General features: G+C 35.1%; 1 protein-coding gene across 8 annotated transcripts in view; it reads right to left on the bottom strand.

The window, feature by feature from the left end:
- PCNX1 (pecanex 1) overlaps positions 1–19,261 on the bottom strand; it is a 175,343-nt gene that overhangs the window by 93,431 nt on the left and 62,651 nt on the right. For 5 of the 8 annotated variants that reach the window (XM_063091563.1, XM_063091565.1, XM_063091566.1 and 2 more), the window contains 2 exons: positions 11,520–13,226; positions 2,294–2,426 (listed from right to left, as the gene is read on the bottom strand). In XM_063091563.1, the coding sequence (XP_062947633.1) occupies positions 2,294–2,426; positions 11,520–13,226 (1,840 nt within the window). The remainder of the gene's footprint in view (positions 1–2,293; positions 2,427–11,519; positions 13,227–19,261) is intronic. The other 3 variants (XM_063091569.1, XM_063091571.1, XM_063091564.1) reach the window with 2 other exon arrangements.

The following is a 19,261-nucleotide window of genomic DNA, read 5'->3' as shown; positions in this document are numbered from 1 at the left end:
GTAGATTTTACTAATATTTACATAGTAACTATAATGAAAGTATTATCACATCTATTCAATTTCTTTCTAACAAACAAGTTTTCCAAATTTTAAATGATCATACCATGCTATATTTATTTAGAGATAAAATTATTCTGTAACTCACACTAAGAAATAATACAATATACTTTACTAAATCCTTTTACAATTCTAAAAGACAGTTTTAAATAAATTGTTGTTTCTCCTAATTCCTCACATCTAAATTTATTTTACTTCGCCCATGATGAGGTCAGCTTATTTAAGATATATGCAAACTTTGTACTGGAAATATACCAGAATCTCAACAAAAACTACATCCTGACTACTTTCCAAAAGTTCTAATGTGAGCCCTTTAGAAATAAGTTTTATACTATATCTTCATTTGAATGGTGATACATTTAAAACTCTAGAAAAACATGGGAAAATCCTGTGTGATCAGCTGAACTTAGAACACAGCTCTTTAATATTCCACCAGGCAGAGAAAAAAACTAATTTGTCTACATTTGTTTGGTGAGTTGGATCCAGCAGGCTCATCTGCAGCAAAGAATGAAAGGATTTCAAAAGACAAAAAAGAGAAGGTTAAAAAAAAAGTTTAAGAAGTATTAACATGGAGTGAGGAAGAAAGCAAAGTTGTCTATGGGGAGTATTATTCAAGGGGCAAAAAGAAGAGGTTAAAAACAAAATAGAAAAAGTAAAATAAGATGCTGAGCTCTTTTTGTACATTGGGACTATACCCCAAACCCATCATCAGAAAGGAAAGTTACTTTAGGCAGGAAAGGAAAGAAGATAGAAAGGAAATATAAGAGGACTCACAAAAAGCAAAGGTGCTTAGAAAAGGTTTCTAGAATAAATGTTTCTTTTAAATTGGTTGCCTTCACCATTTTAAGTATTGGCTTAACTAATCTATACTACTTTATATAGAATTATGTATTATTGAAAAACTAGGAATAAAAAACTAGGAAGTTCCTGACTGCAATATAAAATTCAGAAAATAATCAAGTCTTAAATGGCAGGGCAATATAAAATAAAGTAACATTTTATTTTATTTTATTTTATTTTTTTAAAGCTGACCGGTAAGGGGATCTTAACCCTTGACTTGGTGTTGTCAGCACCAAGCTCACCCAGTGAGCTAACCGGCCATCCCTATATGGGATCCGAACCCATGGCCCTGGTGTTATCAGCACCACACTCTCCCAAGTGAGCCACAGGCCGGCCCTAAAGTAACATTTTAAAGTAATAAGAATTTTGCCACTTTCAAGAACAAGGTTTTAGGAAGGGAAGGGTCTTTTCTGTTCTAATCTACCATGCACTCAGCAGCAGTTATTTCATCAAATGTTCTTTCCTTTTGAATTTGAAATGAAAATGTGGCAGGAAAATGATCTGTATAACAGTGCTTTGAGGCACAGAGATTAATAAAATCTTATGATATAATAAATGAACCGCTTAAGCAAGCACATGTAAAGTATTTATGTGCATATTTGTGTTTTTAAAATAAAGCACAAATCTTTTGAATAGATTTTTATATTTCTAATTTGAGGCATTGACTCAATAGATTTGATACTATAAGAATAAAACACTTACTAAAATTTTAATGGAAAATTATCCCCAATGTTACAAATGGATTCTTACTAAGGAATATTGGGAAAACTAAAAATGTTTTTGTTCAATACACTATAGAGGTTGAGCAATTCAACAAAGATGAATGTACAAACATATATATCCAATTGACCATACTTTACATAAACTCAATATTTTAGTTCTGTGTCATTTACTATGCCCTGGTGATTGTGAAATAAAGACACCAAGTATTAAGCAATAGACCATAATTTAGCAAAATAAATTAATCAAACTGGCTTAGTAAGCTGAGATCAGTTCTTGGTTATTCCTCAACAAGCTCACCACTTGGTTCCATATGTGTTCAATGTCAAGATGTTGGGAAAAGATATTGCATCAATATTATTAATTTGTTGTAGGAAAAATAGAAAGGCTGACTTAAGGCCTACTATTTACTTTTCTATAACTGCCCTAAAGTGATTTTGCAATTTAAAATTGAGAAAACAAATTTGATTGTGTTGTTTAAATAGTGCAACATAAGGCATGCATAATGCAACAGGCTTATGGTCACATGCAGAGAAAGCCGAAAAGAACTTAAATGTATAGGAGAGAAACAGAAAGAAAATACAAAGCTCTTCAAATGCTTTCTTGGGACTGACAGAACAGGTTAGAAGGTCTGTTACATGCATGCTAAACTTGGTGGAATTTTAAAATACCATACCTTAGGGGTGATCCGATGAGTAATGTAGGAGGGGTAGGGTTATTCCCTGCATTGTGCCGGCGCCGTACTGCCTGGCGCCTAAATGTGCTGCGTTCACGGCGAAATGACACTGCCTCCTCGCTGGCCTGTACTGCTGCATCAAGACAGACTTAGGTCAAACAGGAGCCCAGGTCAGAGATGTAAATAGCAGCTGAGCCTGTCTTTCCCCTGACTTCCCACCCTCATGGGTAAAGGAAATCTGTCTAATTACTCCAAATTATTTTCATATGAACACTGTTAATCTATCATATGAAGGAATACACAAACAGTATGCATCATTTATTTAAAGATAATTGTTTCTTTAACAATAATGTTTTTGGTCTATTATCTGACCTCACCACCATCTCTTCAACCTCAATTTCCTATTTCCAGATCTCTGTTGCTTTAAATCTTTTCCTGAAAGTCTTTTTTATTTTTATCCCATATTCCTCTATTATGCCTTTAACTAAGTCAGCCTTAAAAGTACAGTATTTATTAGTTTCTACTAAAGGAATGGGGCGTTAGTTTCTTACTCTCATGAGGATAGTAAAAGCAGCAAAGACAGTACTTCATTGTCAATGCCAAGGAGTAAGGCAGTAGTAAGTTTATCTCATGGTATCCTGTGCCATAATTTTGGCAGCATTAAATGAAACTACTGACTGCAAAATTGCACGTTTGTTAAATGTTCAGGATAACATGAACATATCTTAACTGTAACATACTCTACAACCATCAAATTTTATTCAACTCTATGCCCCTGGCCTTGGTCCCTTCAACATTAGGAAGCAAACATCAACAAAATGGCAAGTAAAGAAATTCACAGCTTAATCTAGAAGCAATAAAGTACAAACTAAAACCAAGCATACAGCAATGAGAAAGTCATAACAATGGCTTAGTAGAATTACACAGGTTTTACAAAATCATACTAATTGACCAATTTGAGTTTCTCAAACAAAATGTACAATTATTTCATCCATTTAAATATAAAACAATTGTTTCCTAGTGATATAAATATTTTGGAAATCATTTTGATTTTAAGAATTGGGTAATTTGATGCTAAATATAAAAAAAGACAAAACATTCCTTTTGAACATGAAAATTCCTTTAAATGTGAAAAAGCTGTTACTTGTGGGGTAAAAGCTCTTTTATACAAAAATTATATAGGGCCAAGAGAACAACTGATGCTGAGTAAATCTGGTCATCTAGAACTGAGCTGGTGTCCAATATGGTAACCAACAGCTATATTAATTAAAATTAAATAAAATTTAAAATTCAATTATTCATACTCATGAACCACACACACTTCAAGCACTCAGCACTACATGTATCTAGTGGCTACCATTATTGGATAGTGCATATATAGAACATTTCCATCATCACAGAAAGCTGTATTGAACACTGCTGATCTAGAAAGTCAAGGCTGTTTTTTTCTAACCACGATCTACAAAGGACATGGCATTCTCTGCTAATTCCTGACAACCATGATGACCTCAATGAAATAAAAATGCAATCAGCATCATCACAAAGGAGAAAACATATTGGCAGGACAGTCACTGGATGAAAGATGACACAAAGCAAAGAAGAAAACAAGACAGTTGAGGGAAGAAATGAAAAATTAGATGAGTAATTGGTATACCTGCTAACAGTTCTTAGATACCAGTAAGGTTAAGTCGGGTCATGGAATTTAAATCACGATTTAAAAACTCAATTCAAGACTTATTTTGTGAAGTTTATATTGAAGATTTCTATTCTACAGTTGTAACAAACTATTACAAACTACTATGCTATTATTTTTAAACCACTGATTACAACAAACTACTATGATCAATTTACAGGTCAATCCAATTTCACTGAGAAACTTTCAAACATTCTATTTATAGATATTCTGTTTCAACCAAAATAGCAGAGAAAAATTTACCCAGACAATTTATAGGAGATAATTTAATCCATAAAACATACTAAAATTATTCAGAAAGATTTAAGAAAAAGCAGTATGTGAACATTGGATACTTAGAATAAGAAGAAGGGAAATAGGGGACAGTCTTCTTTACTACCTTGCTCATACTGAAGTGTTAATTTTAAGTAAAAGCTAATTATTCCATAGTACTGCGACAAAAAGACAAAATACATCGTCCACTTTATTTTTTATCTTTTGTGGCTGGCTGGTACAGGGTCCAAACCCTTCCCTTGACCGTGGTGTTATAACACCAACACTCTAACCAACTGAACTTAACCAGCCAGCCCACAGTGTCCATTTTTAGTCAAAATGTTCTTTTGCTTTTTAGAAAACTTCTTTTTTGCTATTAACACACCATTTATATTTTGTTATCTGCAAAACAGCTACATATTACATTACTTTCTTATAGTCTTGGAAACCCACTGAAGATGAAAGTTCAGACATCCATTGAACAACGCATTAAAGTGGAGTTACGATTACTGCTTATGTTGTCCTTTGTAACATTCAGGGTATAAATATCTAATGTTGTAAGAACTTTCAAAATTTTTTCATGTTTACTCTGGCAACTGCTTTAACAGTAGCTAGGGTCATACATTCAACTGAAAATGCTATGCTATAATTTATGGTCACAGTAAATAAGACTAAACCATGTACCCTGGGAATGTGCTACTAAGAACAGTTCTATTTGGAAAAGGGTCCAGTGGGGATCCAGTTCTATTAGAACCAAAGTGGGGGAAAAGTGTCTTTAAAGCTAAAATAATTTGCTGTAAGCATATATAGTCACATAAGTTGTAGCCACACCTGATGAAAATTCACTTCCACCAACCAGTTGTAATAAACTCTTTGAATCATTTAACTTTACAAGAGTAAGAAAACAAAGCAAAAAAATCTTTTAACTAGGTAATGAGAGGACAGAGAAAATACTTTCAAAACGTTTTGAAGTTGACATTTTGACATTGCTTAAAACCCAGTATCTTCTGGAAAAGAACAATGAAATTGACCAGTACAATAATAAGAGTATACAATTAGTACTCTAGGTACAACTAAAATTTTATGCATGTGTAGGTAAAGTAGAAAAAACAATCACAAACATTCAAGTGATTCAAAAATCATGAACGATAAGACATGTATTAAATAATTTCATGGACACATATTTAGACAGTAGTATATTTTTTAATGTATGTTTTGTATTTTTTCAAAATTACAATAGTCTTGACTTTCTAATCATTCCTCTATTTGTGTTAAAAATACTTTGAAAGGCTGAATTTACAATCATAAGTTTAAGAGGGACCTTCATATAATTCAGCTTTGGCATAGTGATGCAACTTTCAGTATACTGATGCAATCACTCAATTAAGTTTAAGGATTTACTGAGTGCCTAAGTGCAATTCATGGGCAAGGCACAAATACCCCAAGACATATTGGACAACTGTGATCTGATCTATTCCTGAAGATCATAAAGAAAGTAAAATCCACAAAACATACCACCCACCTCAGAAGTTACTTTCTATTTATCTCAATGAGTTAAGGAAAATTCTACCTGTTCTATACTGAACTATTTTAGTTCAACTATTTATTTTTACATGGGGGGTATTAAAACAACAGATTATCAGTTGGTTTTTACTCTGTAAATGAAAACAGAAAAAGCACTAAAGGATTCCAGGATGTTGGAATACACAAAAGAACAAAATTTGGTGAGATAAGAGGTGACATTTATCCAAATTCTATCTCAAAAATTGGAAAGTTGTGCATATAAATACATACAGATAAAGACACCACTTAAGAAACAATGTCAGTCATACATCTGATTAATTAGTGAAAGGATTCATATGTAATAAGTTACTTCCTAGTTGTGATGTACTACTATGGCTTGGCCTCTATAGATAGCTCAATTACTATTAAATAAATTAATAAAATTTAGACAGAAGAAATTGCTCAAGAAAATTGTTCTTCTCAGTGGAAATTGTTTATTGTGGAGGAAAAAAGGAATAAATACAGAAAGGCAAAAATAAAAATGTGTATTTGTCACCTCAAATGGATCAGGAAAAAAATGCTATTAGGAAATTAAATTTTTAAGAAAGATGACAAAAGTATGAAATAAATAAGCGTATATACATCTCAGAAAAAAAGACATTTGCAAACATTTTGAAATACACTGAAATATTCTTCAAGGGAAAATCTATTTTACTTAAGAACTAAATTACTATATGAAGCGAACATTCAAATGATTTTGCAAAGAATTTCTAAAGGAAATATTTCAGTCTAGGCATGAAATCCCTTTCTTAGTTTCCATGTCAGCCAAGAATGATGCTAACTAACATCAACATGCAAAGATTTTGTTCTAATAAAGAAACAAATACCTGTAAGCATCATTTTCTGGGAGGTCAAAGAACAATGAGAATCCACTACTGTACAACTTCTAAGCATCAATTCTAAATTAAAATAATTTCTGTCTCTGTAAACATTTTAAAGGACTACTATACTTTTTGACAAGCCAACAAACAACAACAGAATTATTAGCCGTGTTTTAAAGAGAACATCCTCGCTGATATTTTCCACAATCCCAGCAGCCAACCACATACAGCTGGGGAGATGGAATGCCTTCAAGAAATTAAACTCTGGAGTCATAAATCTCACAATGAGTTTTAGAACAGTTCCTAAAAGATATAGCTTAAGGATTCTTACTTTCATAGGTGGTTCCTAATCTTTAATCTTTTGTGAATGGAATGAAAGATATCAACCCTCTCCCAGAAAAATGCATTCAGATACTATTTTGCATACATTTTTCAGGAGATTCACCTAATAAGGGGTCATTAATGAAGTACATATATTTGAAGTGACATATTTGAAAAGGGAAACATCCCTATAAATGATTTCAAGGTATCGGCATCTTAATTTCCATAATGAATCCATAACTTATAAAACATTTTCATACTTTACACTCAACAGGTTTCAACTCATTAGAGTCTGATAGTTAACTGTGAGAACAGCCTAGACAGTTATTCCTGTTTTACAACTGAGGAAATTGAGACACAGATTTAATGGCTTGCCAGAGTATTCAGCCAGTAATTAGAGGTGGTATTAAAAAGTAATCATTTGATTCCTTTTCAGAATTTCATTGCTGCTACAAAGAAAAATACTACAATGTTTGTTCCCACTTGACAAAATCAGGCATCAGCTGATTCTAGGATTTCTATATTACTTAATTATAATTACTTATTATAAACACTAATAAAATGCCTCTTTTCTTGAAATTGTTGTAAGGGAAGATAATTTTTCCAAACTTGTTTTACCATATTTAATGAGCATTCTCCTATTTGGTTTTATACGTCTAAACTTTCTTCACAGTATTTAAACATAATCTTTTCTTCATGAATCAGGGTCAGCCACACATACATTTATTATAGCATTATACTATAATACAGCATTAAGTTATGATACTAGGACGCCCTTGAACACTATTAGAGTAAAGAAGATAGTTTCCCCTGCATTTCATGACCACACATGCTTATGTTCCTTGCTTTGGTTTGAACAATTATTACAGCTCCTCCTTTAGGGCTGGTTGTGTTTTTTTCCGCTGTCACGACTTCAGCCTCAGCATGTACACATCCCCTTCCACTAATGTGCTCTTCTAACTTGCCATGTAGACTGCGAAACCAGAAAATTATGTTTATTAGACTTTAGAGTCTCCCTCCATTTAGTATAGCACAAAAGCGTTAATTCACATTTTCTTGCCTGTTCAATGGTCTTTTTCTTTCTAGTGTTCAATAATATTTGGGTACAAAATAATAGATCTTCAATTTGTATGTAGAGCACAAAGCCTCATAAATTGTTTGAGAAGACATGACCTTTCTTTGAATACAGTAATTATTCCCTTAAAAGATTATCTTTGATTCCAAGCATAAATAATGTAATAGAACCCTATTTCATGCTTACAGAATAGTGACCCAAACACTATATTTAAAATAATTTTCTTAGATAATAAGAGTTTAAAAAATTCAGGAAAAAAATACAAAGAATAATAAGTAAACACAAACCTCTTCATTCTGGCTATTCTTTATAATCTGATAACTGATATAGAAAATATGCTATAATAATAGTATTGAATCATGCAAAAAAAAAAAGTTTAAGTGGCCCTCCAAAGAATACTTTTATTAAAATACAGGCTAGAAAAACAGGATATACCTTATAATTATAAAGGAAAAATTAAGTACAAAACAAGAGGTCAATAGAAAATGTTTTAGTTGAGCTGAAAATTTTTTTCCTGTCTAATTGCAAACCATTATTGATGAAATCCAATTTTAACCAAAGTACTTGATTAATGGTGAGAGGTTTTATGAAAACAATCACTTGTTACATGACTAAATATCTAAAGGTAAGTTATACAACGTACTACTGTCAAAATAAAGTTAAAATCCATATTACTAGATTAGATGTTAATAAAAAATATTTTTCTGCTGATATTATGCAAGAAATTAGGAATTCAGATAGTATTTTTATTTTTACTATAGTCGAGTTTCACAATGACACAATTAGCATATCTCTATTTTTATATTTAATGATTTTCTTCTACTTTATTTTTATGCCGTTTAGAATTAATAAGGTTAAACAAAGACAGGATACATTTGCATAGCATAATGAACTGGCCTGTTTGAAACAGTAATGGCAGCACTCTTAAGAACTGACTATGTGCCAGGCTCTGTTATAAGCATTTTACATGTATTAACTACTTTAATCTTCACAACCCTATGAGATAGATACTATTATCATCTCATTTTAAGATGACAGAGCTGAGGCTTAAAGAAGGTAAGTAGCTTTCCTAGACTCACAACTACAGTGTAGCCTATACACTAATAAAGGTAAATGACTCCATGTCACAAAACTAGATTAGCCTCCTGTTTTACAGTATTGCATTTTAGTACTTTTTTTCCTAAATTCCACCCCTCCACACTACCAACACTATCCACCTTAAAAATAAAACAAAAGGAAATCATTGGAGAACTTATCAACACCTCCAAATTCATTAAGATAAAATCTATTTATGGTTTGTGTATAGATAAATGAATGGTCAAAGAGTAAACTGTCTATTGGCATGTTTCAGAAGTACAGTATGTAAGGAAGAATAAAAAGCCCAAAAACATTTCTCCTAAACTGCCAGACAGGACTGTGGCAAGTAACATTAATATAAACAAATATCTTTAACAAGTATTTGAGATTCTAGGTAATTTTTAAGTAATAAGAACCAAGAAAAAATCCCTTCCCACTACCTCCAATATTCTAAAAAGCCCAGATAAATCCCCAACGAAACTCCTATATTTAGTTGTGATGAAAACCAACTAAATATAAATCACCAACACACTTAAGTGGCTTAGTTTTGATCTTATTTTTATCCTAAACACAATGAAACACAAATAAAAATAGCCCCTGCAATGCCTTCCTTTTGTAAAAAGTTTTTCAACAGCCCACAGACTATTATATTTCTTCCAGCAAAGTAGATGGAAATTTTTAGTTCACTATTTGTTTCTCATTAAAATTCAATGGGTTTAAAAATATATATATGTGAAGAAAAGAAAACAAAAGCTGGAACATGGAAAAATGAGGGCTTATGTTAGTCAAAGAACTGTACTGAGAAGCAAATAATTTCTATATAACTTTTCCTAAAAAACAAAATATCTCACCTTCCCTGTGAAAAGGAAATGACATTTTAAATAAAGACACTGATTTACTATAGCTCTTTAATAAAGCTCTAGATATTTTTTCAGTATTTACATTTCAACAGTATTTAGAGCAGCAATATTTTTCTACCATAGCATGTTCACTCTTAAAATTTATTTGGATAATAACTTTAAAAATTAAGCTATATTTTAAAACCCAATGGTTTCTTGCACATTGTGAATATATCTGATATCATGTGTGGGAAAAATCACTAAAAGCATATCTTTTATAAAAAAACAGAATGGTATCCAGGTGGAAAGACTTGAGGGAATTTAATTACTATGTTGTTACCAAACGGTTATAACCATTTCAGATATAATTAGTTCTCAATAGTTAGGTTTGACAGACTATTTTCTTCCTCAGGTACTAAAAGGTCATTTCTTTACATTTCCATTAGAAATTAACCTTTGTAATAAACTTTACCCAAAATACAAGAGAATGTTTACCACAATATGGACTTTTAAAATACTCTGGATGCAATTAAAATTCTTTGAGAAAAACATATTCATATGTTACAGAATGTCTGTACCAACAGAAAATCCAGCTTACCTTTTAATAACAGACCAAATATTATTATGCCAAAAGGCTAAACTTTAAAACTGAAGATAAAAGCATAAATAAAGGGAATGGGGATAGAGGTTGAAAAAGCTAAGGTGTAACAACAGAAAACCTAATTCTTCTGATTCTATTCAAGAAGCAGATTCCATAATAACCAGAACAGAATAAACAAACTATTCCAGGCAGGAGGAAATAGCAAGAAACAACAATTCTGAAATAGACAGGCCAACACACACTGTCAGGATATAAAATCACCTATCCAGTTTTGCACAATTCTCCATACCTGAAATAAGTAAGCTATTACTTTAATCAAAACACCATCACTGTTATCATAGGAGGCATCATACATCCATTAATGAATACAAAATACCAACAGAAACTACAAACCTTGATTTAATAAAATAGAAAAGCGTTAAGTTAATAAAAATAAAATAAAATTTTACGTGTGAAACTTAGGTAAGAAATAAAACCAAAGAAACAGACAAAAAAGAGCCACAGTTTTCAAAGCACATAATCACAGCTAAAGTAATACTTGGAAAAATCTTATATACCAGGTTGAGTGATCCAATCCCCAAAGTTCAGCAGCACACACTGTATAAGAGTTGACTAAAAATGGTTTGTTGCCGTATTAATATAATTCTATGTTCTGATGTTGCTATTGTTGTATAAAATAAGGGGGCTAATTTTTGTTATTCCTGGCAAAATGTTAACAGGTGGCAACTGGTTTAGGAAAGTGGACACCATCAAGAACAAATTGATGCATTCAAATAATAGAACTGAAACAATACTTTCTTGGTGTCATACCAAAACCTTTTCTAAGATAACCATCTCTGTTGACCAAAGAAAGCTTATTTCAATAACATAGTAGAAAGGGGGGATATTAACAGAAAGCATATTTTAATAAGTACTACTATTCTAAGCAATAGTACCAAAAATTGCAGTGATGCTTGGCAAAATCTCCTCTTGTAGTTTACTTACCTCCATTGACTGCATCTTGCTCTTCCCCTTCAGGAAATGCAACCTGGGTTGGCAAGCTATTCCTAGATCGAGTGACTGTCTCTAACTGGGAAGCCCGTCCCAACAGAGACAGCTCATCTAGCACCTCTCCTTCTTTGGCCTCGAGATCTGATTTTGAAGTGGTTAAAGGTTTTATATTTTCAGGTGCCATCAGCCTACTTGAGTCATTCAAACATGCTACTGTGCCACTGTCCAAGCTCAACACTCGGGCACGAGTCTTGGCACTATTTGTGCTGGAAGTCCGTCGTGCTCCCCGCTTCTTGCCAGTTCCTTCAGGACCCAAATTAGCCTTGTGTGTGTGTTCAGAGTCTATGCCCCTTTCTTTATGGATGTGTTTGGTCTTTAGAGCACTGTATCTGCCCTCAGGAGACTGACACAAGTGAGAAGTAGTGCTAGAAGAGCTATCACTGCTGAACTGGTGAGCAGACTGAACACTGGATGCTCTACTCAAGTCACTTTGATCACTAGAGTCCTCATCGTGACAAAATATAGCACTATGTGGTTTGGTACCAGAAACACCTCGAAAGGAAACATAGTCTCTATGCCGACTTGAATCAAAACTGCTGGCCCGTTTTTTCCCTGTCCTTCTCCTGCCTGACTTGTGGGCAGAGGCTGTCCGGTGGATTAAGCTAGAGGATTTAGGTCGGACATCCCCTTCCTTTTGCTTTCCACCAACATCTTTACACGCTTTTGAATCTACTGGAACGGATGACTTATCACTCTGCTCCTCTGTATTTTCTGCAGTTTTCTCAAGTGGTCTGTCCCCTTGCAAAGTAAATTCATTTGCATGGGGATTTTTATTGGCTTCTTCTGATGCAGAGGTGCTGAGACCCCTCTGATTGTGCATCTCATCAGAGGTATTAGAATCCTTGGCCTCGTCAACCCCACTGTTTGGACTCCCTTCCAAGGCAGTCTTTTCACCACTAGTCCTTTTGTCACTGGCACAGGTGCTCTTCTCCTCTAGGTCAGTACAGCACTCTTTTTTCCTGCTACTTTTCTTTCCTGCTTTAGGAGACTCCTCGTGCTCTGACAAGATACTCTCTATGTGAGTTGAGCTGGTCTGCTCACTTTTATAGCTGCTGACAGTACTGTTAGTGTCGCGGTCTGTTCCACTGCAATAACTCTCTGTTGACCCGCTACTCCGTGTGCTCAAGCTCCTCAAGCTGTCCATGCTTTTGTCTGCCTTCAAAGGTTTGCTCTTCCCACTTTTTGTGGATGGCTGAGAATTACTGTTTTTCAAGTCACCAGCAAGCTGAAACTCCCCAGATAAATGAGAATTTTCCACCAAGGATTCTTTGGATCCAGAATGAGGCTTGGATGATTCTAACTCACTAACTGGATCTAACCCACGTCTTTGCTGATACAGAGGGAAATCACTCAATGATGTGTCTGGAAAAGCCACAGCAGAGCTAGAAGTCCGTGGCACACCACGTGGTCGGTGATCCTTCCTATAAGAGTGTGAATGTAAAGGTACAAGAGAAGCTACTTCTGTGTCACAGGCACTGGACAGAGACTGATCGATGTGGTGGTGGTGGCTATGACTTGGCAGGCTCACTTTGTCACTGAAGTCCCTTGGTAAGTCCTGTCCACAAGAGGATAAGGAAGGCTGAATGGAGATGAAGGAGTCATTGGAGACCAGACGGAAGAGCTTCCGATCAGTTGCTAAATCTGTTTCAAACACAGATTTGGAAATGTTAAAACAAATGTATGACCTGCTTTTCCACTGTTTAACAATGGAAAGGAATTCATACCATACAGTAAATCAAGAATAAACAATTTCTCAAGCAGTTCACTGAGTAACAGTTGGCCAGTCATTCCAAAGAGCTGGTTTCTATTTCACAGTTGCACAAAGCAAGCTTTCTACTGATGGAATGAACTGAGCTTCCAAATCTTTGAGTTCTTCAATTGGCCTCAGAAAAGGTTCTATAGACTATCAACAATAAAACAAGAGGCAACAAAGGATTATATTTAAAATTCTACATAAGCTCTATTTAAGATTTCTATGCAAGCTCTGTCTCTAACTTACTAACTAGACAACTTTGGATTACCCTCTGAGCCTCTGTTTTCTCATCTGTAAAATGCAATATCAACCTCACTGAGTAGTAGGCAAGGAATAACTGAATTAATAACATATATTGCTTGGCACAATGCTGTTACAATTAATGACAGCTATCATTATTTTACCTCACTAACACAATAAAATTCTTTTGAAAACTAATATGATTATATTACAAATCAGCAAAAATTTAGAGTTCTCAGAAACAGGAAAAAAAAAAAAATTAAAAGGCTGACCAATGCCCACACAAAAATATGATATGTTACACAATGTAAGACATCTTGCTGTTCATAATGGTTAAAACATCAACAATAATTATTACAATGCAAAATATGGCATTTTCTCTTTCATTATTGATACTGCAATTACAAAACGCCTCATGAAAAAAATACATATCCTATATATCTGTAAAACCATTCCTTTTATCCTCCATTTAGGACAGTGATCAGTGACTTGAATTACCATATATATACACACACACTATGCATATAAATATAAATACAAATAAATCCATCTACCTACCTACCTACATTTTAATTTATCATGGAATATTGCTTGACAATCAAACTGCACAATAGCTGATTTTTTAATATACATTTTGAAAGACAAGGATGGTTGAGCCTGCTGTTAGTTCAATTAAAAAAAAATTATTGTCTTATTTGTCATTAACTGCATAGAAAAAGTACAATAATAGATTCTACAGTAAGTCAGGCTCTTCCCAATAGAATTTCAATGACAAATCCCCTAAGATTAAAATAGAATGAGTTAAAAGAAATGTTTATATACTTTTAAAAAATCTAAATCTACATTAGAACTAAATAATTAAAAACTCAGAGACAGGGGTTCCAGTCAAGATGGCAGAACAGACGGTCCCCAGAGTCACTCTCTCCCACAAATCAACCAATTTACAACTATAAAAATGTAACATCAGCTAAGCTGGGGCAGCTGGAGCTCAGGGGAAGAGGAGGAGAGACCTACGGAGCTCATGAAGGCGGGAGAAACCACAATGAGAGAAAGAAAAAACTGCTCTCAGCATTTCGGGCCACAGCCGCTTTAATGCTAGAGCGCATGGAGCAGGAGCTGACAGAAGCCGCAGCTGTGCCCTTTAGATGGAGTTACTTGGAGGCAGCAGGGGAGAAGAGGACTTTAGGGGCCCCCAGGACAGCAAGACCACTAGTACAGTTCCCATGGACACATGCAGGACTGAGGAGCCAGAACAGCTGAAAAAGGGGAGCCATTCAGAGGCCGGTGAATCAACACAAGGGATGAGGACAGGCCCGTCCCACGGGAAGTTTTTGGAGCATAGGCAGTGGGGGGAGACAGGCCCACCAGGAGAACACTGACACACAGCAAGGACAGCCCACCTGCCCCCCAATCAACACAGGACCACTCAGAGAAGACTGGTCAGGAATGCGAATTGCATTGGGGTGCAGTTTGATGAAAAAACTCAGGCCCAGATCAGAGTTTCTACACAACCCAGGACTACACAGAGTCTCTGGAAAGCCGGAAGTACCTATAAGATCAACCATTAAACCCTGAGCTGCACAAAAAGACTTCCCTAGGGAACCAGCAGCAAAGCAGCAATTTAGCTCAACGACACAGCTCAAGTACTGGTTCCTACAGGAAGTTCCCCCATGTCAGAAGCATGCAAAGGACAAAAAATTAGTTCCGGCCCAGGCACACCACCAATGCTTTGGGGCCTGCTGGGTGGCCCGGGGTTAGCAGCCAGGGACTGGACCCCCCCTTCCCAAAACCAGGCAAAGCACACCAGCACCTTGGGACCCACCAGGGACCAGCGCGTGGAGAAGGGGACCAGACCCCTGTCCCACAATCAGGCACACTGCCAGCACCAAGAAGCATGCCAAAAACATCTTCTGCATGTGGGTGGCCCACCACAGCCACAATACATGGCTGCTGCAAAAGCAGCTAGACGCCACAACCACCATGTGGATGGTCTGTCAGCCACTAGAAGTGCATTGACACAACAGTCACCAGCAGAGATAAAGAAAAGAAGAGAACATCTCTCTCCACAAAGCCCATTTCAAAGTGACAGAAGAAGCACCTGCTCTATGATAATATTGGGGGACCTGATCACACCTCTCAGCATTGGACAGATCATCTAGGCAACAAATCAACAGAGTAACCATTATTCTTTCAGAAGGAGAGAAGAAATCTAGGGTAATTAGAGGGGGGAGGAGGGAAGGAGGGGGATGAGGAGAGATTGGACAAGGGGCATAAAGAATAATTATGATTTGTAACAATATATATGCTAGTAATATTGATTTGATCAACATATGTCAAGGTTGAATGCCGAAAATATGTACTACTCAATTTTGATTCAATAAAAATTTAAAAAATAAAATAATTCTAGAATGTACCATACAAACTGTGATATATAAATGACCTATTAGGTTTTATGCTTTAAAGTTTTCATGATAAGCAAAACCCACGTTCCTTATCATCTACTTAAAACAGCTGTCACTGTACTTGGGCTCTTACATCCTCCAAATACCAAAATTTAAAAGTTAGCATTGTATTTACTTTTCTGTAGTATTAAACTATAATAGGTTAGTTCTAAAAACTCTCAATATATATATCTCTCATAAATAATTTTGGGATGGTATAATATTCACATTTCAAGGACATGAATTTTACAGAACAAAAACTTATCAATTCTAAACAAGTAGTTGAAAATCACTAAATCTAACATACAACAAAGGACTTTTTTAAAAATGCTAATGATCAAATCTAGCTCCCTTCTAAGACGTGAATATAGCAGAAATTTAATTTTTTGATTTTAAAAAACACCACCAAAACATACTTTAATACATGCACTTTTTTCAGTGGTGCTATACAAATACGCCATAAAAGCTTTAATTGTGTCAGGAAGAATTTTAGGTGGTTTTAGCAAATTTTCAAGTAAACAGACTTTCTTAGACATTTTTTCTTACTGGAAACAATATATTAAAAGACTACATCTAAGTTAAGAGGCTCAAATTAACACAGAAAGATACTATTTTTCATCTAAACAAACTTGTTTTCGATATTTGCTACTAGTGGTGTTTAGGATAAGAAAGGCATGTTCACATACTGCTCTTGGTGGTGCAAAAAAAGTGGTATAACCTTCTATAAAGCAATCTGGCAATATGGCCAAAAACCTTGAAAGAGTATTCTTACCCGTTAATGGGTAATCTCTTTCTAGAAATTGTTGCTTAAGGGCATATCAAATATGTGTATAAAGTTTTATCATGAAGTTGGTCATTTCAAGTTATTTAAAGGTTCTTAAAACAATGTCCAATAAAAAATGGTTGAATAAATTATTTAGTCTAGTAATAATGTCATACAGGCACTAAAAACATTTTCAAAGATTATGCAATAATATGAGAAAATACTTAAATGAAAAACGTAACACTATATAAAAGATATGTTTCCAGTTCTGTAAGTTAAAAAGAATGCCAAGGGTATACATGTGTACATACAAATGTTAAAAGTGATATACCATATTTAGTTATAAAAAGGAATAAAGTCCTCATATATGCTATAATGTGGTCAGTGAAAGAAGCCAGAGACAAAAAGCCATATATATAATTCCCTTCATATGAAATGTCCAGAATAGGCAAATGCATAGACAGAGAAAGTAGACTAATGGTTGTCAGGGGCTTGTTGAAGGAGGAAATGGGAAGTGTGATGAGTACAGGTTTCTTTCTGGTGTGATAAAACTGTTCTGGAATTAGGTAGTGGTGATGGATGCATAACCTTCTGAATATACTAAAAACTACAGAACTGTACACTATAGGAGGGTGAATTTTATGGCATGTAAATTACATTTCAATAAAGAAATAATATGAAAAAGTGATCCACCAAAAATATTAAGTTTCTCAGGGGCAGAAGTCAGCACCATGCTCACCCAGTGAGCAAACCGGCCATCCCTATATGGGATCCGAACCCGTGGCCTTGGCGTTATCAGCACCGCACTTTCCCGAGTGAGCCACAGGCCGGCCCTCTCAGTGGTAGAAGTGTGAATTATTTTCTTCTTCACATTTAACTATTTTTTCTAAAGTTAACATACATTATTTTTATAAACAAAAATCATATTTTCCTCTTCTCTTCTGGATCATCTCCATCAATTATAAAAACATGCTGTTATTTCTCTTACAAAACCTTACAAAATCCAAATCCCTTCTCTATTCTAACTTCCCCTGCTAGCTATCACCATACGTCTCTGCCCACTTTACAAAAATTCACTGAAATAGTATATATTCACCGTCTTCTCCTCCACTTCTCTCTTAAGCAGATTCCAATCCCACTCCTTTAAGACTATGCTTATCAAGGTCACCAACACCTTCTACATTTGTTAAATCCAATGGTCAAGTCTCATTCCTCATGTCACTTGAAGTACCCTGCAGCATTTGACAAAGCTGATCAATCCATTCTCTTTGAAATGCTGGGATATAACAGTCTCAGTTTTCCTTCTATTTTGACAGTTATTTCTATCAGTCTTCTGGACTTAAACTGGAGTGGCTGAAGGGCTCAGTCCTTACAAATTTTCATTTTTCCATCTATATTCCCTCTATTGTAAATCTCATCCAGTTTTATGTCCCCATGATAAACTAGAATTTGGAAGTACCCATAACTAGTTCTTCCATCTACCCAGCCCCTGTACTCATATGGGGATAGTCTGCTCTTGGATAGGAAAGACATGAGTGAGACTGGGCAGGAAAACTGTAGATTACCCCTTCTTAAAAGTGAGAAAGTAAAGGATACACCCCTACATCCTCAGTTTTCTCCCAATCATCCTGAATCATGTGACAAAATGAGTGCCAACCAATCAACTGCTAATCAACTAATTAAAGGTCATCGTCCTATAAATCCGACCCAGCCAGAGAACCAGAAGTCCCAAATGATATTTAAGTCAGAATGAACATTTGCCACTAGATGGTGCCAAACCACAGCCAAGAAAAAGAAAGATAAGGATCATGGCACCAGGTCACCTACACTCCAAGCCAGCTAATCATGCAGGCTTGCTGTTAGTTTATAAACTTTGTAATAACCCAACCCCACATTTGACATAACTGATTTCTTTTTTGTACTTATACAGTGACAACTCCTAAATTTAAAACTCCAACCCAAACCACTTATCTGAAATCCAGACTTCTCTATCTACTCATTGCTGCTTAGAGATCTAACCGCATCTCATACCTGATACGCCCAAACTGAACTCCCTATCTTACCATCCATGCTCTCCTCACCCACAAATCTGCTTCTCCTCAGTCTTCCCCCTTTCAGTTAATGGGCACTCTATCCCAACCTCTGCTTAACACAAGAGCCTTAGAGTCACCCATGACTATTTCTCTTACACAATATATCCAAATCTATCAACACATCTTCTTCTTAACATCTTCTACACAAACGCACAGTCAAATTACACTACCCTAATCTGTGCCCTGGATTATTGCAATAATTTGCCAACTGAGCTCCCTGCTTCAGCTTTTGCCCTTTTTAATATATTCTCAACATAGGAGCTAGAGTGATTCTGTTAAAATGTAACACAACCCTTTAGCAGTTCCTCATCTCAACGGGAATTAAAACAACATCTTTAAAATGGCTTCCAAGCCTCTATACAATTGGTCCCCTCACTCCACATTAT

The sequence above is a fragment of the Cynocephalus volans genome, chromosome 3 (genome assembly GCF_027409185.1).
Source record: "Cynocephalus volans isolate mCynVol1 chromosome 3, mCynVol1.pri, whole genome shotgun sequence".
NCBI classification, from domain to species: domain Eukaryota; kingdom Metazoa; phylum Chordata; class Mammalia; order Dermoptera; family Cynocephalidae; genus Cynocephalus; species Cynocephalus volans.
The sequence above is the reverse complement of the archived record's forward strand: the minus strand, read 5'-3'. Positions and strand labels throughout refer to the sequence as shown.